Source organism: Somniosus microcephalus, chromosome 17 (genome assembly GCF_052327205.1).
Source record: "Somniosus microcephalus isolate GS21.2 chromosome 17, FLI_Smic_1.0, whole genome shotgun sequence".
NCBI classification, from domain to species: Eukaryota; Metazoa; Chordata; class Chondrichthyes; order Squaliformes; family Somniosidae; genus Somniosus; species Somniosus microcephalus.
The window spans coordinates 19,900,161-19,924,614 of record NC_141003.1 but is presented as its reverse complement, the minus strand read 5'-3'; the positions used below and the strand labels follow the sequence as shown (position 1 = coordinate 19,924,614).

General features: G+C 43.0%; 1 protein-coding gene across 3 annotated transcripts in view; it reads right to left on the bottom strand.

Moving 5' to 3' along the window:
- Positions 1–1,133: 1,133 nt before the first annotated feature.
- The window catches only part of recql (RecQ helicase-like), a 42,054-nt gene continuing 18,733 nt past the window's right edge, over positions 1,134–24,454 (bottom strand). For all 3 annotated transcript variants that reach the window (XM_086010023.1, XM_086010025.1, XM_086010024.1), the window contains 11 exons: positions 24,046–24,244; positions 22,130–22,296; positions 17,676–17,757; positions 15,196–15,344; positions 12,935–13,052; positions 11,465–11,603; positions 8,360–8,451; positions 7,581–7,800; positions 6,218–6,338; positions 4,816–4,986; positions 1,134–4,196 (listed from right to left, as the gene is read on the bottom strand). In XM_086010023.1, the coding sequence (XP_085866149.1) occupies positions 4,834–4,986; positions 6,218–6,338; positions 7,581–7,800; positions 8,360–8,451; positions 11,465–11,603; positions 12,935–13,052; positions 15,196–15,344; positions 17,676–17,757; positions 22,130–22,296; positions 24,046–24,244 (1,440 nt within the window). In that variant the 3' untranslated portion in view covers positions 1,134–4,196; positions 4,816–4,833. The remainder of the gene's footprint in view (positions 4,197–4,815; positions 4,987–6,217; positions 6,339–7,580; positions 7,801–8,359; positions 8,452–11,464; positions 11,604–12,934; positions 13,053–15,195; positions 15,345–17,675; positions 17,758–22,129; positions 22,297–24,045; positions 24,245–24,454) is intronic.

The window sequence follows — 24,454 nt, the reverse complement described above, 5'->3', positions numbered from 1 at the left end:
ATTTATGATGGGAAGGATATGGGGTTGGAAGTTCAGTTGAGGTTGCAAACGATCTGGTTCAGCTTGAGACAGTGGCAGGGGCTGGAGATTATGGTTTCAGTCTTCCCAGTGTTTGGTTGGGGGAAATGGTGGCTTACTGTAGATTGAATGTCAGATAACTTGTTACTTTGACAGAATCCAGAGGCCAAAAATTAGAGCAAGCAAAACAATGCCAAAATGGGCACTGCAAATTGGTAAAAAAATCTTCCCACCATCTGCACTTTTACCTTGGGATCCCTCTAAACCCCTCTGCCTCTTCTCTTCCTTCATCCTTTATGACCCTCCTCAACTCACCTCTGTGACCAAGCTTTTGGTCACCTCATGCGGCTTGGCGTTCAATTCTTTCTTTAATCCTCTGAAGCCCCATAGAATCATGAGAGTTTTATTACATTAAAGACACAAGTTGTTTCAACAAATACAGAAACTGAAAAGGGGGCTAAAATTCTGCATGGGGTGAGAGAAAGTGGCGCAGGTCCAAAGCAAGAGAAGATAAACCCAATGCCAAGATAGGAAACAGAATTTGTAGGCAAGTGATAGTGGTGCAGTACTTGGCGCTGTCTGATCACTGGCAAAGTAGATATGCTGCTCGAGGTGGGTGCAAGGAGCATTTGCCGTTTGGCAATCCAGGGCACTAACCACAAGCCGAGCTTGAAAGCTGCATAAAGTATTTGGCGGACCCAGCAGCAGCAAGTGCTACAAGTTTGGGTCTCGCCTCAGGTTACAGTGGTGCTGGTCACTCCTGTAAGCAATGTGAGCATCTTGCATCTGTAGGTGTAAGCCCAATACCTAACTACAATAGTGAAAACCCAGGGATATAACAAATGATAACCCCTTGTGATCTGAACTTTATACTCCCTTGTTCTGGATTCTCACACCATAGGAAAGATTGATGTGAGAAAACATTGCGAGGCTTATTCATTTTTTGTCCCATTGTATACAAATGTCTACTCCAGATCACAAGCAGATATCATTACTTTCCTGTTGCTGTAGATGCAAAACAGTGGATATCATAGGGTTGGAAATCAGTAACATACTTTTACACATTTTTCAATTTTTCAGTTCCAGCCCAAATGACACACGTAAACTTTATGCAGTGCGGTGCAGAACGGTTGAAATTTTATTTCAATAGACCAAGGCACAGCACATCAAATGGAATGCAATTACAGTACTGTACTTGGAAAACTTTTCCTATAATTAAAAGCATGCAAAAAATAGTGCAACAGAAAATGAATAGTAGTATAACTGAACAAATGTTAATTGAATGACTGACTGGTTTTCCACAATTGACAATATCGGACAAACAACTATCTCAATGTCACAATTATGCCAAGTGTAAGTGATGCCGGAAGTTATAGAATCTGTGGCAAGAGGCTGGGCTCTGCTTTTTCTGCTGTATTAGCATTTACAGTACTGCAGCTGGACTCCAGGTTTTCTACCTATTGTTACACATGGCCAGTCACCATGCTGTACAGCACAACACATGATTGGAATGAAAAACAAAATGCTAGCAGTACGCAGTAAATCAGTCGAGGCTTGACATTTCAGGCGTGTACTCTTAAGCAGAACTGCTGGAGGGGTACACACCCTAACCTCTCCTCGGTGCAGACGCTGACTGATGATCTGTGTAGTTCCAGTATTCACAACTCCGATTTCCAATTTTCCCCTTTTAATTAACTCGTTGAGTTATGGTCAGTTTTGGGAATGAAGAACCTCATAAAATTAATTAAGATAAGCAGATCATTTTCAACAGTATTTTTTCAATTATTCTAAACTAGCAGCAATCAAAGAACTATCACGATCAATGGTGATGTCATTTTACCTCAATCAAACCAATTACTTAAAAAATGATCACGTGGTTGAGTGATTCAGTTCCACAAGTGTTGTAACATAGCAACCATGAGATCAGATTTACTGCTGGCTGATTGCACACCAATGTACAATTCATCCAAGCAATCCAATCTACAACTATCCCCAACTGCACCAGGTTTTTGGAAGTTATTTTCTTTGCTTGCTTGGGTCTCAGCCTGAGTGACACCATTCCCCAGCTTCAAAGTGTAGGGCGGAGGGAGGGTTTCTGATGCCAACATGCTCCCAGTCCTCTGCCAATGCAACTACGAGACTGGTGCATGAACATAAGCCAAAGTGAGTGGTGTTTTTTTTTCTTGCTCTCCATCAAGCAGAAGCATTAAGGATCTATTTGGCAGCTCACCATTGCAGAGATTGGGCAGTCTGTGTTATAGGCAAATAGATGGCCTACCACTCTATGGTGCAGCACTTTACAGCTAGCTCCCCCATCCTACACCCATCCCATTTCACTCCATGATTTGGGGGGGATAAGCACTTGCATCGTGTCAGTGGTAGCACTCTTGCCTCCGAGGCCAAAGGTCATGGATTCAAGTCTATAATCCAGGTGACATTTCAGTGCAGTACTGAGGGAGTGCCATCTTTCGGATGAGACGTTAAACCGAGGTCCTATCTGCCCGATGTGAAAGATCCCATGGCCTTATTGGAAGAGATGGGGAGTTCTCCAGATTGTGTCGATTGGGCTTATACTCACTGGAGTTTAGAAGATTGAGAGGGGATCTCATCGAAACCTATAAAATTCTGTCAGGCTTGGACAGACTAGATGCAGGAAGGATGTTTCTGATGGCCGGGGAGTCCAGAACCAGGGGTCATAGTCTAAGGATAAGGGGTAAGCCATTTAGGACTGAAATGAGGAGGAATTTCTTCACCGAGAGTGGTGAACCTGTGGAATTCTCTGCCACAGAGGGCGGTGGAGGCCACTTCATTTAAATATATTCAAAAAAAGAGTTGGATATATATCTTAAGGCTAAAGGGATCAAGGGATATGGGGAGAAGGCAGGGATAGGGTACTGAATTTGGATGATCAGCCATGATCTCATTGAATGGCAGAGCAGGCTCGAAGGGCCTACTCCTGCTCCTATCTTCTATGTTTCTATGTCCTGGCCAATATTTATTCCTCATCCAACAGCACTGAGCGAGATTATCTAGTCATTATCACATTGCTGTCTGTGGGACCTTATGTGCAAAATGGTTGGTATGTTTCCATATATTACAACAGTGACAACACTTCAAAAGTACTTCATTAGCTGTGAAGCACACTGGGATATCCTGATGGCCTGAAAGGTGTTATAAAAATGCCAGTTCTTTCTTTCATGGTGCTCAGTGGGAGGATAGTGCATGACTAGCGATACCAAAAAATGTAAAAGACCCACAATTCACAAGCACTGTGGACACAATAAAATTGGGACAGCTTTGCCTTAAGCAAAATGAAATCAGTAATGCACCAAAACTGATGCAATAGTTTGTGGAATTTATTTACAAAAAACACAGAAAAAAAACACAAGATTTTGGCCAGTTTTAGCAATGTGTATGGAGCTGCACTTCCACCAGTTGCCAGAGGTAATAGCAGATTGATCATTCAGGTGAAATCTTTATTTTCACTGAGGTGAAATAGCAGTGCAGTGAACAGCATGTGTGTCCATTTAGTAAACACCAAGCTGAACTGTTTTTTTGGTAAGACACCTTTTCCATTATGGCCATCAGCTGTCTTCCATTTTTTTTGAAATTTTATGCATTTGTTTCCTCAGACAGACTTGTTCAAGTTCCCAGCTGTCCTAATAAAAGGAAGTAACCCTTTTGTACTGGTCCTCGACTATACTTGATGACATACAAGTCATTAGGTGTAGGCTTTCTACTGAAGCAGTCCAATCAGTCTTCACCATCCTATCGGTGGTGGTCTCATTTATTGCAAGAATTCATGGCTTTTACTAAAAAAAATCCCCCATGTCTAGACTACCTCTATGATCAACACATCTAAAGTTGCAGATTATCACAGGAAACTTGAGACATTTCCTTCCTTCAACAGCTTTGTGAAGCTCTTTGTTTTTACACGAAATTCCGAAACATATTCTCAGCTGGTGCACAGTCATTACATTTGCGATTGCTAATCATACTTGTGCAGCATTGTAGGCTCTTCTCAACAGTTGTTTTTCCAGTTGAGTTCTTGGCAAGCTTGCGTTTGCGGAAAGCTTTCTGGTCTTCTTCAGCACCTCCCTTTCTCCCCCGCCCACCCACACAGTCTGTTCCACTCCTGAAAAGGTACTGATCCACCTCATTTATGGAACATTCTCTTCCTGAGGATAAAGTCAAAAGAATTCACTTGTTAGCGAGCAATTCTTACATATTCCAGCAACAGCTTTTTTTTGATGGGATTAAAAACAAAAAGGAGTGATTCATCGATTTTGTGCTCCATGTGGAGAGCTGCCCCAATGGGAGATGGGATGACAAACCGTGGCCCTCATTTTCTGACCCACATGACCACTGTTCCCTGCTGGAAGTGTGGGATTGAGGAATCGCCCTTAACATTACTTGGTTATTACATTTCCCAGAGACCTGTCTTACTAGAAGTACATTAGGGGGTAACCTGTAGAGTGAGTGTGTGTGTATATTTGAGTGAATTATTTACATTGCAAGTCTCTTCTTTTAAATCTTTAATGAAATATTCACAAGATGATAACCAGCAGATTATACCAGGGGCAGTGCATCGCTTTTTCAGTTCACTTGTGAGAATGGGCTTTTTGTGTGATACTGAAAGAGGTGACAATCGGTCACTGATACTAAATCCCATGTTTCCTGTGACCTTGACTGCATTAAAAAACGTTAACTTTTAAAATATTTATTACAGCATAGGCTTTTTTAACTATTTGATGGGTGAGGCAATGTTGGAAAAAAGTTCAGTCAACTACATCTTACTGTTGTGGTGGGGGTGAATCAGTCCAGGTTAAGTGGTGTATCCTCGGGCAGCTTGCTTTTCTTGCTGCCGGTTACTTTGTCTGCAATGGAAGTCTGTTTACGCTTGCTCCCTGTCTCTTTCTGCCGAGCACTTTTGACTTTTTCTGGTAGTTCCTCAGCAGCAGAATTCACCTACAGGTTGAACAGAACAGTCAGCCTTTCTCTTAAAAACAAACATTAAACAAACTAGTGCTTCTTTTTAACTTACTTATGTTGACATCAACCCAATTCCCCCACAAATAAGGTACAAAAAGGCAACAATGCCTGATCAATGCGTCAATTAAATAGCAATACTAACTGATATTTGAACAACTGAACTATCTAAGGGGAAGTGTGGTAAACCACTTTTATCGTTCACTATGGTTATCACTGTTATATCGTTACACTATGGTTATCACTGTTTACACTGTTGTATCACTACACGAGGTCGCCTCTTGCCACGCTGTTATACCTGGGCTGACCACTGCTGACTCCGCCCATAGCTCCGCCTACTTGCCCAGGTATAAAGGTGGTCGACTGGCTGGTATTCCTCCTTGTTGGATCCGATCACCCACGAGGGTGGGCTCTGTTATTTAGCCAATAAAAACCTATAGTTACTTTCTTAACTCGTCGCTTTTCATTGGATGAATTGATAGGTATATCAGGAAGTCTCTAAAATTCTCAATGTACAGTGGCTGTTAGGCTGGTGTGCAAGACCTTTCACCCAAGCTAAAAGATGGCTTATTTGCTTGTGTCAGGAGTGTGATGAATATCCACCACTTGCCTGGATGGGTACAACCGCAACAACATTCAAGAAGCTCATCATCATCCAGGACAAAATAGTCCATTTGATTAGTGCCCCATGCCACTGAACACAACATCCACCCCCACTGGCACCAGGCGGCTGCAGTATGTACGATCTATAGGATGCACTGTAGCAAATCATCATGGTTAATTTCAGAGCACTTCCCTCCCCTGTGACCTCCACCGCTGAGAAGGGAAAGAGCAGAAATATCATGGGAACAGCATCACCTCCATGTCGCACACCATCCTGAAGTGGGCATATATTGCCATGCCTTCATAGTCACTGGGTTAGAATCCTGGAATACCCTATCTAATACTAGCTTGGGTACACCATTACCACAGGGACTGCAACAGTTCAAGGAGAAGGCTCACAACAACTTTCTCAGGGCAAGGGATGGGCAAAAAATGCCAGCCTCGCCAGTGCCTCCAACATCCCGGGAACAATTTAAAAATTTTTTTTTTTTTTTTTTTTAAATTGAGTAATGAATGGAAGTCTTCCTTTTCTCCATCTTTGCGATTACTCTTTCCACTTCTTCCATACTCAGGCTATACAGTTTTACACTAATTCTTACATAGTTACCTTGTTACTTCTCAACCTCATACGCATGGAAATAACATGCTTCTCATTGTTCAGCAGATTAGCCTTGGGTGCCTGCTTCAGGTAGGAAATTGTGGCGAATGCAGTAAAGCTGAAATCTTCTCTGTAACCAAACAGTGACTCAATTATAATGAACAAAGGCATTGAATTGTAAGTGAATTTCAGTTAATCTTAATGGGCTCATAGAAAATGCATAACAGGAAGAGGCCATTTGGCCCATTGCGCCCGTCAGTGCTAGCTCTTCAACTGAAGCTGTCTACTGTCTATTCTAATCCCATTACCCTGCCCGAGTCGTGTATCCTGCTTTACTCTTCATTTTCAAATATTTATCAAATTCCCTTTTAAATTATGTTACAGCCTCTGCCTCAATAGCCATTTGTGATAAAGCATTCTACATATTAATAACCCTCAGTGTGAAAAAGTATTCTAACTGCCCCCTTTGTTTTTCTACTAATAATCCCAAACCCTATTCATGATTTGCCATCCAGTGGAAAGAATCTTTCACCATTTACCTGAACATAAGAAATAGGAGCTGGAATTGACCATTCGGCCCCTCGAGCCTGCTCTGCCATTCAATAAGATCATGGCTGATCTTCTACCTTAACTCCACTTTCCTGCACTATCTCCATATCCCTTGATTCCCTTAGTGACCAAAAATCTATCGATCTCTGCCTTGAATATACTCAACGACTGAGCCTCCACAGCCCTCTGGAGTAGAGAATTTCAAAGATTCACAATCCTTTGAGTGAAGAAATTTCTCATCAGTCCTAAATGGCCGACCCCTTATTCTGAGACTGTGACCCCTGGTTCTAGACTCTCCAGCCAGGGGAAACATCCTCCCTGCATCTACCCTGTCAAGCCCCCTCAGAATTTTATATGTTTCAATGAGATCACCTCTCATTCTTCTAAATTCTAGGGAATATAGGCCTAGTCTACTCAATCTCTCCTCGCCGGACAATCCCTCCCATCCCAGGAATCCGTCTGGTGAATCTTCGTTGCACTCCCTCTAAGGCAAGTAGATCCTCCCTTAGGTAAGGAGACCAAGTACTCCAGGTGTGGTCTCACCAAGACCCTATATAACTGCAATAAGACTTTTTTACTCTTATACTCCAATCCTTTTGTAATAAAGGCTAACATACCATTTCTCAAAACTGTTCATAATTTTCAGGACCTTGCTTAGATCTTCCTTTAACCTTCTCTGTTGTAGTGATAAAGCCCCAATTTTCAAGTTTTGCTTCATAACTATAACCTCTTATTCCTGGTATCATTCTAGTGAATCTACAATGCACCCATTCCATGGTTTACAATCCTTTTTTAAAACTTACTGAAGGATCATCATACTTACTTCAAGTATTGTTCTAGAAGAAGATGGACAATCACTTCTTCCATTTCATTTCTGGAAAGATTTGGAGGGGTTACAGAGGCCACCCTCAGTTTAGAGACACCTTTCCCATTCCAGGCTTCAATTAACTTCAGCGGAGTGAGCTTTTCATTGAGCTGCTCAGCTTGTTTCAGTATTTTGATCAGATCAGTACAGTAACCGGTTACATCAACCTTTTCAAATGCTAGAAGACAAAACAAAATAGGCATAGCAGCATCACAAAGGACTGCTTTTCATTTTTAATAAGACTGCTGCTACATTGTGATTTATTTATTTGAAGATTTATAAATATTAAATTATGGTACTGGGCTTCCTGAATACATTCAGTGAAGTTCGATTCCAAGTAGAACCAATACTTTCCGTTCAAGCTGCTCCTATAACAACAACATGTATTTATATAGTGCCTTTAATGTAAAACGTCCCATGGTGCTTCACTGGAATGTAATCAAACAAAATTTGACACTGAGCCACATAAGGAGATATTAGGGCAGATGAGAGGAAGGTTTTAAGGAGTGTCTTAAAGGAGGAAAGAGAGGCAGAGAGAGAGGAAATTCCAGAGCTTAGGGCCTTGGCAGCTGAAGGCACAGCCTTCATATATAAAACAAAAACAATCTCGCCCTTCAAGAAATTCCCAGAGTACTTAATTGTTTCTACAGGAAAAAGATCTTGAATACAGGAAGAAAATATGAAATTAAAGTCTCCATCAACAGAACAAATCAGGTCCTGAAAACTCAAATACTTACATGCTTCATTGTTGCAGTTGTCACACATCTTGTTGCACTTTGTTGAATCCCAGACTTCATCAAAGTGTTGCGCTATCTGCCCACGTCTACATCTAGAAATATAGTACATGGACAGAACACATTAAATATATGGTTTCAGCAGCATCAGTGTGAATGCACGGCATTACTATATACATTGGGTTAAGGCAGTGTGTGTGTGTACTGTGTTACTATATACATTGGGTTAAGGCAGTGTGTGTGTACTGTGTTACTATATACATTGGATTAAGGCAGTGTGTGTGTATACTGTGTTACTATATACATTGGATTAAGGCAGTGTGTGTATACTGTGTTACTATATACATTGGATTAAGGCAGTGTGTGTGTGTACTGTGTTACTATATACATTGGGTTAAGGCAGTGTGTGTGTATATTGTGTTACTATATACATTGGGTTAAGGCAGTGTGTGTGTGTACTGTGTTACTATATACATTGGATTAAGGCAGTGTGTGTGTACTGTGTTACTATATACATTGGATTAAGGCAGTGTGTGTGTGTACTGTGTTACTATATACATTGGATTAAGGCAGTGTGTGTGTACTGTGTTACTATATACATTGGGTTAAGGCAGTGTGTGTGTACTGTGTTACTATATACATTGGGTTAAGGCAGTGTGTGTGTATACTGTGTTACTATATACATTGGGTTAAGGCAGTGTGTGTGTATACTGTGTTACTATATACATTGGGTTAAGGCAGTGTGTGTGTACTGTGTTACTATATACATTAGGTTAAGGCAGTGTGTGTATACTGTGTTACTATATACACTGGGTTAAGGCAGTGTGTGTATACTGTGTTACTATATACATTGGGTTATGGCAGTGTGTGTGTGTACTGTGTTACTATATACATTGGGTTAAGGCAGTGTGTGTATATTGTGTTACTATATACATTGGGTTAAGGCAGTGTGTGTGTACTGTGTTACTATATACATTGGGTTAAGGCAGTGTGTGTATACTGTGTTACTATATACATTGGGTTAAGGCAGTGTGTGTGTACTGTGTTACTATATACATTAGGTTAAGGCAGTGTGTGTATACTGTGTTACTATATACATTGGGTTAAGGCAGTGTGTGTGTATACTGTGTTACTATATACATTGGGTTAAGGCAGTGTGTGTGTACTGTGTTACTATATACATTGGGTTAAGGCAGTGTGTGTGTATACTGTGTTACTATATACATTGGGTTAACCAGCACCTAAATAACCGGAAATCTCTCTTTACCGGCAAAATTCAAGAGTAGGTTCAGGTAAGTTTTGCTTTATATTAGTGGCCATGTAACCGGGGTTCCTAGGATCCGTGGCCCTGTAACCGGGACTCCTGCACAAGTGCCGTGTAACCGGGGCTCCTGCACCTGTGGCCGTGTACGGGGCTCTCATACCTTAGTAAGTATACCTCTCTGTAATCCGGACTTTTTGATCAACCGGCACCACGCCAATCACGTCGGTGCCGGATAAAAAAGTTTCCTGTCTGTACATTGGGTTATGGCAGTGTGTGTGTGTACTGTGTTACTATATACATTGGGTTAAGGCAGTGTGTGTGTATACTGTGTTACTATATACATTGGGTTAAGGCAGTGTGTGTGTGTACTGTGTTACTATATACATTGGGTTAAGGCAGTGTGTGTGTACTGTGTTACTATATACATTGGGTTAAGGCAGTGTGTGTATACTGTGTTACTATATACATTGGGTTAAGGCAGTGTGTGTGTACTATATACATTGGGTTAAGGCAGTGTGTGTGTACTGTGTTACTATATACATTGGATTAAGGCAGTGTGTGTGTACTGTGTTACTATATACATTGGGTTAAGGCAGTGTGTGTATACTGTGTTACTATATACATTGGGTTAAGGCAGTGTGTGTGTACTGTGTTACTATATACATTGGATTAAGGCAGTGTGTGTGTACTGTGTTACTATATACATTGGGTTAAGGCAGTGTGTGTGTGTATACTGTGTTACTATATACATTGGGTTAAGGCAGTGTGTGTGTGTATACTGTGTTACTATATACATTGGGTTAAGGCAGTGTGTGTGTACTGTGTTACGGCAGTGTGTGTATACTGTGTTACTATATACATTGGGTTAAGGCAGTGTGTGTGTACTGTGTTACTATATACATTGGGTTAAGGCAGTGTGTGTGTATACTGTGTTACTATATACATTGGGTTAAGGCAGTGTGTGTGTACTGTGTTACTATATACATTGGGTTAAGGCAGTGTGTGTGTGTACTGTGTTACTATATACATTGGGTTAAGGCAGTGTGTGTGTATACTGTGTTACTATATACATTGGGTTAAGGCAGTGTGTGTGTGTACTGTGTTACTATATACATTGGGTTAAGGCAGTGTGTGTGTGTATACTGTGTTACTATATACATTCGGTTAAGGCAGTGTGTGTGTACTGTGTTACGGCAGTGTGTGTGTACTGTGTTACTATATACATTGGGTTAAGGCAGTGTGTGTGTACTGTGTTACGGCAGTGTGTGTATACTGTGTTACTATATACATTGGGTTAAGGCAGTGTGTGTGTACTGTGTTACTATATACATTGGGTTAAGGCAGTGTGTGTGTGTATACTGTGTTACTATATACATTCGGTTAAGGCAGTGTGTGTGTACTGTGTTACGGCAGTGTGTGTGTACTGTGTTACTATATACATTGGGTTAAGGCAGTGTGTGTGTACTGTGTTACGGCAGTGTGTGTGTACTGTGTTACTATATACATTGGGTTAAGGCAGTGTGTGTGTACTGTGTTACTATATACATTGGGTTAAGGCAGTGTGTGTGTATGTACTACGTCACTATACACAGCAAAATGTCTTTTTGAGGAAGTCTCGCTAACCTATTTTCCCCTCCCTCTCCCAGATTACCTGGCTGTGATTGGAATAAATTATCCCCAGCTGAAGCCTTAGTGCAAATTCATTAGAGAATGGGATTCCAAGTGGACCCTCCCAGATAAGGGTCCAATGGCTTAGCATTGAGCCAACTGGGCCATCCTAAAAGCTTCTTTAAACAAAAACTTGGATGAACAGAATAATCTACTGACTGTAGTTTAAAATGTACCTTCTTGAATCCCGACAGTACGCCACCATCTCATAAAGTTTCTGTTGTCCTACATTCTCCATGACCACCATTGTACTTTGCCTGAAGATATCCATAAACCCATAGTACAGAATGCAATCGGCTTTAAGGTCATCTCGGCCTACAAAACATAATACAAGGAGGTAGGTTTATAATAGTTCCTTTTGATTGAAAGATGGCTCCATCTCATTAAGTTGATTCACTGGACGAGGTGGTGCCTGGTTTAATCTCAGCCAGCGAACAGTAAGGTCATTAGGATCTGCCTTACTAACCATGGCCAGGAGGGGGACAGAAAACAACAGCCTGTGCGCGCATGTGTTGCCCCACACAGTTGCGTAGCCTGTCAACATTCAATGTTAATATCAACATTCATTATCTAGGATCTTATCCAAAGATGCCTACCAGTAGCAGAGGAACCGTACCACAGCACTAAGTCACTGACTGCACGAGAGGAAGGAACAAAGAGGGCTGGGGGAATGCTTCCACAGGTACAGTCCCCACCCAGTATAGCGGGTGTGTTGGTGTTAACGTGATTTGTCCGCTATACGCAGTGCACAGTAAAAGCAAAACGCTAAGTAACCAAAATTTTTTTAATTTTTTTTTTATTAAAAGGACACCTTACTTAGCAGCTGCTGCCCTAATTATTAGCAGTTGCACCCAGAATCTCACCACTAAGGTAATCGCACTTTAACCAGAATCTCACCACTAAGGTAATCGCACTTTAACCAGAATCTCACCACTAAGGTAATCGCACTTTAACCAGAATCTCACCACTAAGGTAATCGCACTTTAACCAGAATCTCACCACTAAGGTAATCGCACTTTAACCAGAATCTCACCACTAAGGTAATCGCACTTTAACCAGAATCTCACCACTAAGGTAATCGCACTTTAACCAGAATCTCACCACTAAGGTAATCGCTCTTTAACCAGAATCTCACCACTAAGGTAATCGCACTTTAACCAGGTGCGAACAGCTGACTGAAGACCCGACTTTGCCTGAAATCAGCAGAGCCTTTTAAATCAGTATTTATTGAATGGCCTGAAATAGTCAGCCCACTTAATACATTATAATCAGCATTATTGAAACAAAAATATGGTAACAAGGGGGCACAGATTTAGGATTATCACCAGAAAATGAAGGAGGAAGTTAGAAGATTTTCTTATGCAGAGGGTTATTAGAACATGAAATGATTTACCGCAAGTAGCTATTGAGGAAGAATGTATATCATTCAAAAGGGAACTGGATGAATATTTGAAAAGGAAGGATATGGTGCAAGGGCAGGGGAAAGAGAGTAATAGAGCTGAAAATGGACTATATCTGTGCTGTAAATTTTATGATTCTAAGAAATTGAACAAAATGGATAAAAAAGGATGTTAACGAAATTTTTTGTAACTACTGTGATCGTTATATTCCCATGTTCAGAAATCAGTTCTTTTCGGATACTACACCTGCCCGCCCACTCTCTTGGTAGTAATTCTCCATGGATTTGCTGAGAGACTGATGAAACACGAATCGTACATCAGCTTTGTCGATGCCCATGCCAAATGCCACTGTTGCCACGACAACCTAAGAAAGGAAACACTTGACAATCAGAACCAGCCCATTAAAAGGTGACTCATCCTACTTTTTTTTTTTTTTTTAAATCGAGAGTTTTTTTCATAAAAATCACTAAGGGATTAATTGGAATTAAAAACTAGGAAGAAATTCTGTTGCTTTTTACTGTGGACTGTGGGCCATATTCACTGAAAACATGGATGCTATTTTTTTACCAATATGAAAGACAGCATGAATAGCAGAAACCCATCGGTCCATAATTATCCTGTTCCCCCCCCCCCAGGTCACATCATAGATAGTACATGGCATAGTGGTTAGCACTGTTGCCTCACAGCGCCAGAGACCCGGGTTCGAATCCGGCCTCGGGTGACTGTCTGTGTGGAGTGTGCACATTCTCCCCGTGTTTGCGTGGGTTTTCTCCGGGTGCTCCGGTTTCCTCCCACAGTCCAAAGATGTGCGGGTTAGGTTGATTGGCTATGATAAATTGACCCTTAGTGTTAGGGGGATTAAATACGTGGGGTTACGGGGATAGGGTGGGATATGTGTTGGTGTAGGGGTTACGGGGATCGGGTGGGATATGTGTCGGTGCAGGCTGCTGTTGGAACACGATTATAATGTATATCTTTAGGACAGGTTGCTGTTATAGTTATAGAAGGGATTTTCTGCAGGTTAATGATGTTTGCTTTGGAATACAGCTCTGTGGATTTTTGAGTTTAGTATTGCCTCCAAAAAAGCTAAGCCATTGGGAGGAAGGAGAAAAGGAACCCTGTAATATAAATCAGGGTCTGTGGGATCTCCAAGATGAGCTTCAGTCGCCTAAAGGGGTTGGAGAGGAATTTCCCAGATTTTTCCCCCCCCTTATTGGCCTGGGTCTTATCTGTTTTTATTGCCTCTCCCGGGAGATTACATGGCTCCAGGTGGGCTGGGGAGTGTCTCCAACGTGGTGCACGAGGCATCACAACTATATGGGCCAGGTTAGACGGACCAGTAGTCTTTTCCTGTCCGGTGATTTTTTTGTAAGTAAATGAGACATTAAATGGATACACAAAGAAATAACTGCAGTTCATTTCCACCTGTTCCATAGCGTATGTAGATCAACTTCACGTGAATATATAGGGGGCTCTTTTCCCCTTCACCGCCTGGATGGTAATCTAGCGGAGTAGACTGCCCGCCCGTTGTAGAACCCATCCTACTTTCATCTCACTGAAATGAAAATTGAGCAGGCGATCGATCCACTCTGCCAGTTTACTGCCCAAGCACTAAAAGGTGGAAATGACCCCCATGATGTTTACCAATATGTCACTTAGAGCTTCTCTCTCCCTCATAGGAAAACAGACAGAAACATCCCTCTCTCTAATGACACCTCTTACTACAGAGTTTTGTTTTTAAACATGGCAACTTGTAGAGACAATCCGGTGCAGATTTGTGCACATTAGCACCTTTCCGCAGAGCAGCACTCGGGCTTAGCTTACAATAGCTCCCTACTTTAGCCAATGGTCAGGAGCTGTGCTTTCCCAAGCAATGGAAGGAGGGCTAGTAAATCTAAGCAACCAAGTCGACAGTGCTTTGTAGCAGCACCAACAGAGGCTTGGAAAAGGTCTGCAGCAAGACGTGCAGGAAGCCACGTTTGCACACAGGCTAATTATCTCAGCCGTGGCTCAGTGGGTAGCACCCGTGAATCCGAGTCAGAAGGTTGAGGGTTCAAGTCCCGCTCCAGAGACTGACACTCGAGTGCGGTACTGAGGGAGTGCTGCACTGTCGGAGGTGCCATCTTTCGGATGAGACATTAAACCGAGGCCCCAACTGCCCTCTCAGCTGGATGTAAAAGATCCCACGGCACTATTTCGAAGAGCAGCAGGGGAGTTCTCCCCGATGTCCTGGCCAATATTTATCTCTCAACCAACATTACTAAAAAAAACAGATCACCACATTGCTGTTTGTGGGAGCTTGCTGAGCGCAATTTGGCTGCTGCGTTCCCTACATTACAACAGTGACTACACTTCAAAAGTACTTCATTGGCTTTGGGACGTTCCAAGTTCATGAAAGGCGCTGGATAAATGCGAGTCTTTCGTTTGTTAGAGCAAAGAGTCGTGTTAAAATAAATGACCCCGAAGAACAGGAAAAGTTTTTCACAATCATTCTCATTTTACCTGACCTTTATTTTGTTGTAAGCCCAGTCCTTATGAACTTTACTCTTCACAGTAGCCTCCATATTAGCATGGTAACTCCCAGCTGCAATGCCGAGCTGTTGCAGGCTGACAGCGACCTGCTCAGTGTCTTTCTGGGAAAAACAATAGATGATTCCTAGAGGCAAAGTTATCAGAATCAAAACACAATTCAAAATGCATTACATGTTTGCTGAAATGCACTTTGGCGCACAATATTAAATAGAACAACACAAGGAACCACAGACAACTGAAGAAATTACTATCAATTATAATCTGGAATATCACTCCAAAGGCAGATAACCAGAAAATAACTATAGTACGCTTCTGAAGAGTGTCTAATCAGTATCAGTGATAGTGAGAGGATTATAAGAAAGGGTCAGGTTAGATGAGGAAGGAGGAAACCTGAAATCACCATCCTCACAGGTAGGAAGGTTGTGAGGGACAGAAGAGGCAGGCTTTGGAATCCCTGCACCGCCCCATTCCCTTACCAGAACCTTCCCTAGACTTATCCACGTTAGTGTCTACAAAGGGGTCCCACTGGCTGGCTTTTAGTGTACCCCAAAAAGGAAGTTTATATCGGACAAAGCTCAACGTTATTTAACTAGAAAGTGTGCCCGAATCTCTCTGGGCTGTTTTCCAAAGCATCTGGATCTAAGGAGACTGTTCTGACAGCACAGGAGGCCATTTAGCCCATGGTGCCAGTGCTGGCCCTTTGAAAGAACTACAGGAAACTTTGGTTTATCCGGAGGTTGTATGTCCGGAATACTCGATCTAACGGCAAAAAATCAGGAGCCGTTTTCTGTAAGTATTTTTAGATCTCGTTCTTTTTTTCTCCCCCCCCCCCCAGTCAGCCACTGCAAGGTCTGTAGCTATAGCAACAGCTTCAGCTAGAGACGCTTGCAGCTGGCTCTTTAGAAGCTGTTGCTAAGCAACAGTGTTTGTTGTCAGATACGGAGATGAAAACCTCCGTATGCTTCAACATTAACTTTGTATGTCTGGCAGTTTTGATAGATCAGCAACACGCCGGTCCTGTCGGTGCCGGATATCACAAAGTTTCCTGTATCCAATTAGTCACATCCTCCGCTCTATCCCCATAGCCCTGCAAATTTTTCCTTTTCAAGTGTATATCCAATTCCCTTTTGAAAGTTACTATTGAATCTGCATCCACCACCCTTTCCGACAGTACATTCCAGATCACAACTTACTGCGTTAAAAAAAATCTTCTCATCTCCCCTCTGGTTCTTTTGCCAACTATTTTAAAATCGGTGTCCTCTGGTTACCAACCCTCCTGCCACTGGAAACAGTTTATTATTTACTCCATCAAAACCCCATATAATTTTGAACACCTCTATTAAATCTCCCCTTAATCTTCTCTGCTCTCAGCTTTTTGTTACAGCTGTTGATATATCTTGCCGCTCCTCCATCGTCGCACAGGGTAACGAGTCAGCCCAAGCTTAGATCCAAGGTAATCTCCACCGAGAGAAGGTTCAGCGTTCATCATTTCACGCATGATGGGCTTAAACCCCTTTGGTGTCATAGTCCAGGATAAAGGGACCTGCAAAGAGGGCCACAGTATGTGGAAGGTATTGCTGGCTATCCCACAGCTGCAAAGGTCAGGTCCCATGGGTGTCCAATGAGGAAGCCACCCTGGGGTGTATGGAGCCTAGCGCAGGATTTTTAACTGCCTCTCCATCAGCCTTTTGTTACAACTGTAGAGATATCTTGCCACTCCTTCTCTCTGGATTTTGATGTTTGCCCTTGTGTCTCACAAAGCTACACGGTCCTCCCTAGGTCTATGGGAAACAAGATGGCGGAAAACAAGACCACCGGTTTTCTTTGTCTCTGATGTGAATTATTATGGGTAAAAAGAGCTCGGGTGCTGTCTGTGAAGGTGATCTCTCAGAGTCTCCCTGGATGAGTGCCATGTCTCACAACGCCGATAAGAGATTCACACTTCAAGGTGAAATTTGTGCAGCAGTGACTCAAGACTGAACAGGTCCACTGTTCCAAAAGCAGAGACAGATAATGGAGAACTCTGCCCCAGCAGGTTTGCCAGCTCTGCGACTGAAATGATCAGGATTGCTAGTGGGAGATGGGATCAGGCAAACAGAAGCATAGGAATGGAAAATGATGGACAAGGGCCTTCAAGTGTGCAAGCCATCCTAAATCAACAGGCGAGTAAGCACTTGAGAGGAATTAAAAGGAAATGGAGACTGGATTTTTCAATGAGATGGCTTTTAGTGTACCCCAAAAAGGAAGTTTATATCGGACAAAGCGCAACGTTATTTAACTAGAAAGTGTGCCCGAATCTCTTTGGGCTATTTTCCAAAGCATCTGGATCTAAGGAGACTGTTCTGACAGCACAGTAGGCCATTTAGCTCCTGCTCCACCTCCATCTACGGATGCTTGGTAGGAGCATGAAGCTAGTCGGATTTGATGGTTGACGTCCAATGGAAAAACAAGATACCTGATTTCCCTTTGTAGCGTCCGTTGATGATTCTGACCATATCTTCGATGCAGGCTTCAAAACTTGGTGGTTTCTGCCGGATCTGTGAAATTAAAATAAATTACAAATAGTAAATGCTGCACACAAAAATAGGTTGCAGGTCCATTCATAGATGATAGCCTAGAGCACTTTACACATTCTGTACAGGAAAGACTCTGTCCAATAACACAGTGGGTCACCATTTTGTGATAGCAGATCCAAAAGCACCAGTCACCTCCAGACTCGACTATATTCCAATGATCTCCTGGCCGGCCTCCCTTCGTCCACCTACTGTAAACTCGAGCTCAACCAAAACCCAACTGCCCATATCTCAGCTCGCACCAACTCCCGTTCTCCAGTCACCCCTGTACTCGCTGGCTCCTGGTCCGGCAACGCCTCGATTTTAACATTCTCATCCTTGTGGTCAAATCCCTCAATGGCCTCACCCCTCCCAATCCCCAACATCCTCCAGCCCTACAACCCTCCTAGAACCCTCTGTGTTCCTCCAACTCTGGCCTCTTCTGCACCCCCACATCCTTCGCCCTACCACTGGCGGCCGTACCTTTAGCTGCTTAGACTCCCAAGGGGATTCCCTCCCTAAGCCTCTCCTCCTCATTTAAGACACTCCTTAAAATCTACCTCTTTAACCAAGCTTCTGGTCACCTGTCCTAATATCTACTTATGTGGCTTGGTGTCAAATTTTGTCCGATAACGTTCCCGTGAAGCACCTTGGGACGTTTTACTATGTAAAATGCACCCCATCCACCAGCTTAAACATTCACTCCCTCCACCACCAGCGCACCGTGGCTGCAGTGTGTACCATCTACAAGATGCACTGCAGCAACTCACCAAGGCTTCTTCAGCAGCACCTCCCAAACCCGTGACCTCTTCCACCTAGAAGGACAAGGGCAGCAAGCGCATGGGAACACCACCACCTCCAAGTTCCCCTCCAAGTCACACACCATCCTGACTTAGAAGTATATCGCCGATCCTTCATCGTCGCTGGGTCAAAATCCTGGAACTCCCTACCTAACAGCACTGTGGGAGTACCATCACCACACGGGACTGCAGCGGTTCAAGAAGGCAGCCCACCACCACCTTCTCAAGGGCAACTAGGGATGGGCAATAAATGCTGGCATTGCCAGCGACGCCCTGATCCCATAAACGAATTTTTAAAAATGTAAAAGCAAGCTGGTGTATGCTGTACATTTAACTAGGAAGATATCATCACCACTAAATTGTTATGGACAAATTATGCAGGTAGATAACAACACTTGTTTCTTCCTCATTTGACTAGGAATTGCGAGAGGAAAAATATTTAATTGGCTATTGGAGTGAAATGACAGCATTTCTGCCACATCTCTATCCATGGTTGCCTGCTATGTTCATCCATCGTTTTCTCCTTCAGGCACCTTATCCCTGTAGCTCTGACCAGCAACTTGGGCTTCAGCTGTTATAATTATGTTCTTATAGATTTTTGGACTCTAGGGGAATCAAGGGATATGGAGATCGGGTGGGAAAGTGGAGCCGAGGTCGAAGATCAGCTATAATCTCATTGAATGGCGGAGCAGACTCAAGGGGCCGAGTGGCCTACTCCTGCTCCTATTTATGTTCTTATAGTTTAAAATTTACAGGGTCGCTTTGTGTCACCCTATTCTTTCCACCCTTGTAAAAAATAAAAAAGGGAGATATACAAGTCCATGGAAAACACTCAATTAAATGGTGTGGTCAAAAACTGATGAAAACCACACAAATATGGCAGGCCATGTGAGCCAAGGAAACATGCAACCATTGGGAGACAACTGCTCAACAATTGGGTCTCATTTACCACAGCATTGCTCACGTCACACTCCACTCAACTCATACAGACATTATGATCAACCATCCAATGATAGCAGAGACCTGGCCGATTGAGTTAGTGACATATTCACTGACGAAGAAAAGCCAGTCTGTCCATGTATTACCAAATTACTATCATGGGTTTGTTATATTCATAAATCAGAAAAACATTTCAGTAAGCCACAGTTGTGGGAAAATACCAGCAGAGTTGACGCTGTATTAGATTGGCGCCGATTTGCTGCTCAGGGATTCTCGACCGCTGCCCTAGTGAAGCACAGGGCTGTCACAGGTCACAGCACAAACAAGGATGAGTTAAAGTTCTAGCCTGCAGAGACCAGTGTAGTTAAAATATAATTTCCCTGGCGCTGGGGCATCTGCACTTTGCAAAACAATAGTGGAGAAGCAACAGTATCTCATGAAGAAGTCAGCTACCAGACTCAGTCAGCGGACTTGTGAAATCAGCTGAGCTGCTAGTCCCAATTGCTGAGCAAGTCTCTGCACCTGCTTAGAACTGCCAGGTGCTTGCAACACTCTCCTGGCCCCTAAGTATAAAGAAGCCCACATTGAATTCACCCCATTCCAGCACAGATAGAGGTAACCCATTCTAAGTCAGTAGGATTCCCCTAAGGAAAGTTCTCCTAAGCACTCTCGCCCACTCTCCTAAGAAAACAATATGGCCACCGAACAATAAAGCACAGGGCCTAGAAACACTGCCACAGGACTTCCCTCCTGGGATGTGCCCTGCATCGCCCGCAGTTATCGATACCCAACCCCCCCCCCCCGCCAAATAACCGACATCGTAGAGTGAGACGCACACCTTGCAAAGACAGAAACTGAAGATCCTGAGATGCTTTAAATAAACCCCCTGATCGACTAACAATAACAGATCTTGTGATGTTAACCCCATCTCTCAACCCCAGACATAACGATCTACCCCAAGATTTGCAATGCTTAATGTATGTGGGTAAGAGATAGAGAGGAGGCAGTAAAACTGCACGTGTTTGAGAATGTGAGAAAATATATGAGGAAAGTATTGCTAGAGTATATGAGAGAGATAATTGAGGGGGGTATGACAGTGTACGAGTCTCTGTGCTCCGTCAAGGGGAGGAAGGCGTGTCTGCCTGGCCTCGGAAGGAGTACAATGAAGGGGAAGGAGTACAATGAAGGGCAACTAATGTAATAAATGGGAGTGGGTACCCAATCTAGCAGGAAAGGCAGCTAGCGATGCTTACACTGAAGGTAACTTTATTGAGATATTTCAGATCTTGAAGGGAATCAATAAATTGGATCCAGAATGTTCGGTATTAACACAAGCTCTTATGGATTCAAACTTTGTCAAGAAAAAGTGAACATATGGTTAAAATACAATTTCTTCACACCAAGCAAGGGTGGGTGGCAAACATATGGAATAGCCAAGCGAGGGAGGTAGTGCAAATGAGGCACATTAGAAATTTTAATACAAGTTAATGTTTGGCAACAGGACTATTTAGTGTATCGGTGGTAAAATGGGGTAAGGAGCCTACGACCATTCAGCCCAGTCCTATGGATGAAGGTGTTTGTTTCCAGGCCAGTATTGCCCTACATTCCCAAGGAAATTAGGATCTATTGGGTGGAGGGAAAGGTGCTTAGTTTAAGGATGTCTGGTGATGCATTATTGGCAAGTGTGGTCTCCTGGACCTTGCTTGATTAGTTTAGGGTGTCAGTGAGAAATTTTCCAGATGTTTTCCTGAACTTGGCCAGAGTTTTGTTTCCCCTCCCCCATCATCAGGAGTTAGCATTACTGGAGGTTGGGAGGGTGGCAGACAAGGCTGCGCCATCTAGTGGATAGGATGACCTTTCTGCTCATATAATCTTGCGTGTGAGGACAGTACATGAGGGAAAGAGAGATAGAATGCTCGAGATTGCTGGCACTTAGATTTCGAAGAGGTGTGCACCAATGTTCCCTCTAAACGGCGTGCAGTAATCTGCAAGGTCCCGCGCAGGCTACTCACAAGCTTTTACACTGGAAATACCACGCATGTAGAAATTTAAAGGGACCGCGCATTGAAAGAAACAGGCCGCGCAGAACATGGTGCAGCTTCCAGGGAACACTGGTGTGTACAGATATACAATGCCTCAACGAGCATTTAGTAGGGCTCTAAATGCACCTTGGTGATGCAATTTATTGTGGTCCCACTTTTCTTAATGGTTTATATGTCATGTCTGGTGTGCTTGGAAAATACAGGGCTTTTAAATCTACTTAAGTCAAGTAACAGCTGGGAATCTTCATGGTGTTTTCTCCCCCAGCAGGTTGAGGGTGGCGAATTAAGTTTGAGAATCCCAAGCAAAATCATAACCCGCACCCCACCCCACCCTCCTTTAAACTCATCAAATTGACGCATGGATCACAAAACAGCTTTCACTGCTAGCTGTGATTTAGAAAACTCACCATCCTCCAATCCTAAAGTATGAAGAACATGGTTTGTGGTATCATGTGTTAAATTTGGGTGCATTTGGCTTGTACTGTGGAATTTTCAAGTGAATCCAACATGTATTACCGAGAATGTACAAAACTATTAATGTGCAAGTTGTTCAATATTTCAGTGCATTTCAGGTACCTCATAGAACAGATTGGGTCTGTTGAAGGAAGCCGTAAACGTGAGGCATTTGGGAACGCACAGGATTTTTTTCACATCCTCCAAGACGTCGCTTGTCGCAGTTGCTGTCAATCCAATCACTGGAGCATTTGGGAACTGACGTTTCAGGATACCGAGGCTCTTGTAGTCTGGAGGTAACAAGGTTTAATGTTCATCTCTAAAAGCACAAAAGCGCTAACAGGAAATGTGTCTCCTCGACTTAAGTGTTTCCCTCAATAGGTTACTTCTGAGAACTTACCCCAGCAAGACAGTTTTAGTCGTTTGTTTAAGTGTGTCTAGATAGTCAGCACTTAAAAAAAATCAGGTACTTGCCATCAAAACAAAGCTTTTTAAACTATAGCATTCTAAAATATTGCTTTCAAACACAGTTCAAAGTTTAATTGAAAATGGCAGCACAATTCGTTGCCAACAGCAGCACCTCTTGGCCCCACAACCTGCGAGTACACTACGTGGTGATGTGAGTGGCTACATTACCCAAATCTCATCAATGGAAAGCACTAGAGTTCTGACAGTTATTGGTTCCTCATTAAAATCTAGTCTTCAAGGGTTCAATAGCCATAAACATTACGGCTAAAAAGCAGGTTTCTGCCATCTTGTCAAACAATCCGACCGGTTGGTCTGCTCCTGGGCCTGGTGAAGATGGCGATTTACAGGTCCAGGAAGGCCGGGGCCCATGGGGCTAGTCGCTCTGGTTGCCTGCCTCTCTTCCGCAGTATTCTCCGTGCCCGGGTGGCCTTGGAGAGGGGACATACGGTGTCTGCCGGTACGCCCGAGGCCTTTCGTGACCAGTGGGCACCGCAGGGACACGGATAACATTTTCATTTAGTTGGGAAGGTTCCCTTTGCTTTTGTTGGGACTTTAGTTTGCTTTTAATTTATTTGGACCATATGTTTCTTTCCTATATTCGTGGTGCCCTAAAAAGGGGCACTTGTGCTGATTCCTGTTTGGTGACCCTGGGGAAACCTAGTGTCACCCTTACTGGTCCATCAAAATAGGCCTACCGAATGTCCATGTCAGTCGATAATTCATCAGCAGCAACATAAATTTGACAGCACTGAAGTAAATATTTCTGATGTCAAACAATTGGGAAATCAGGAGAGGTATAGAACGAGCAGACGATCCAATATTGCTCGTTTTACACCATCGCCCAAAGGTTAAAATTACCCCCCATAATCAAAGCAGTTTGCACTTAAAAAAAATCTGTAATTAGATCAGACTGCTTTAATTTTATTGTACACTGATCAAATGTCAGGTTGGCTCAGTTGGTAGGAGATTAATAGGGCTACAGATTCAAATACCAACTTGAGGGAGTGCTGCATTGTTGGAGGTTCTGTCTTTTGGATCAGATGTTAAAACTGTTGAGATGAACTATCCAGAAAGCAAAGAGTTCTCCTGGTGTCCTGCCCATTGTTCCTCCCTCAACCAACATCACCAAAAAAAAAAACAGATTAACCGGTAATTCATCTCATTTGCGGTTTGTGGGACCTTGCTGTGCTCAAATTGGCTGCTGCATTCATCTACACAACACTTCAAAAATAATTCATGGGTGATGAAGCGCTTGGAGATGTCCTGAGGTCATATTAAAATGCTATGTAAATGCAAGTTCTTCCTTAATGTGGAATATTAAGTAATGTACTGCCAACTGAATTCAATATGTATTGTCTCATTTCTTAATATACACCTATTATAAGTACAACAAACCTGCAGGTACTTTTCCACATTGGGACTTCTGAAGACATACAAAATTGATGGTCCATCACACGTGATGGCTGGAGCATCATGACTAAACCCTTCATGAATAGGCATGCAATCCAACCCTTTAATTATTTTATAGACCTCTATCAGGTCGCCTCCAGCTCTAAGAGTTTAGTACTCACCAGGCCTGAAGTCATGACCCCATTGGCTGCAACAATGAACTTCATCCACAGCAATACGGGCCAGGCACCCTGCTTGGTATGCCTTTTCCAGCTTGGACATGAAGACTTTACTTTTAGCAATCTTCTCTGGGGTCACATACAGGAGCTTCAACTTGGAGGACTTGTTGAGCATTTCGTCATGGACCCACTTTATATGCTCCTGTCAAAAGAAAGCGTGATTGTAAATAATTACTGTACAGCAGGAGCTAAATGTCACGCAGGAGGGGGGGGGGGGGGGGGTTAACAAACCTCACTTACAAATTATAGAGAATTAGTAAGAAACATATCTTCAGCAACAGTTGGCAAGCTCATCTTTGAGGTCGTCATTTCCAGATTACAATTGCTGCCTAGATGCTTTCTCACTTTACCG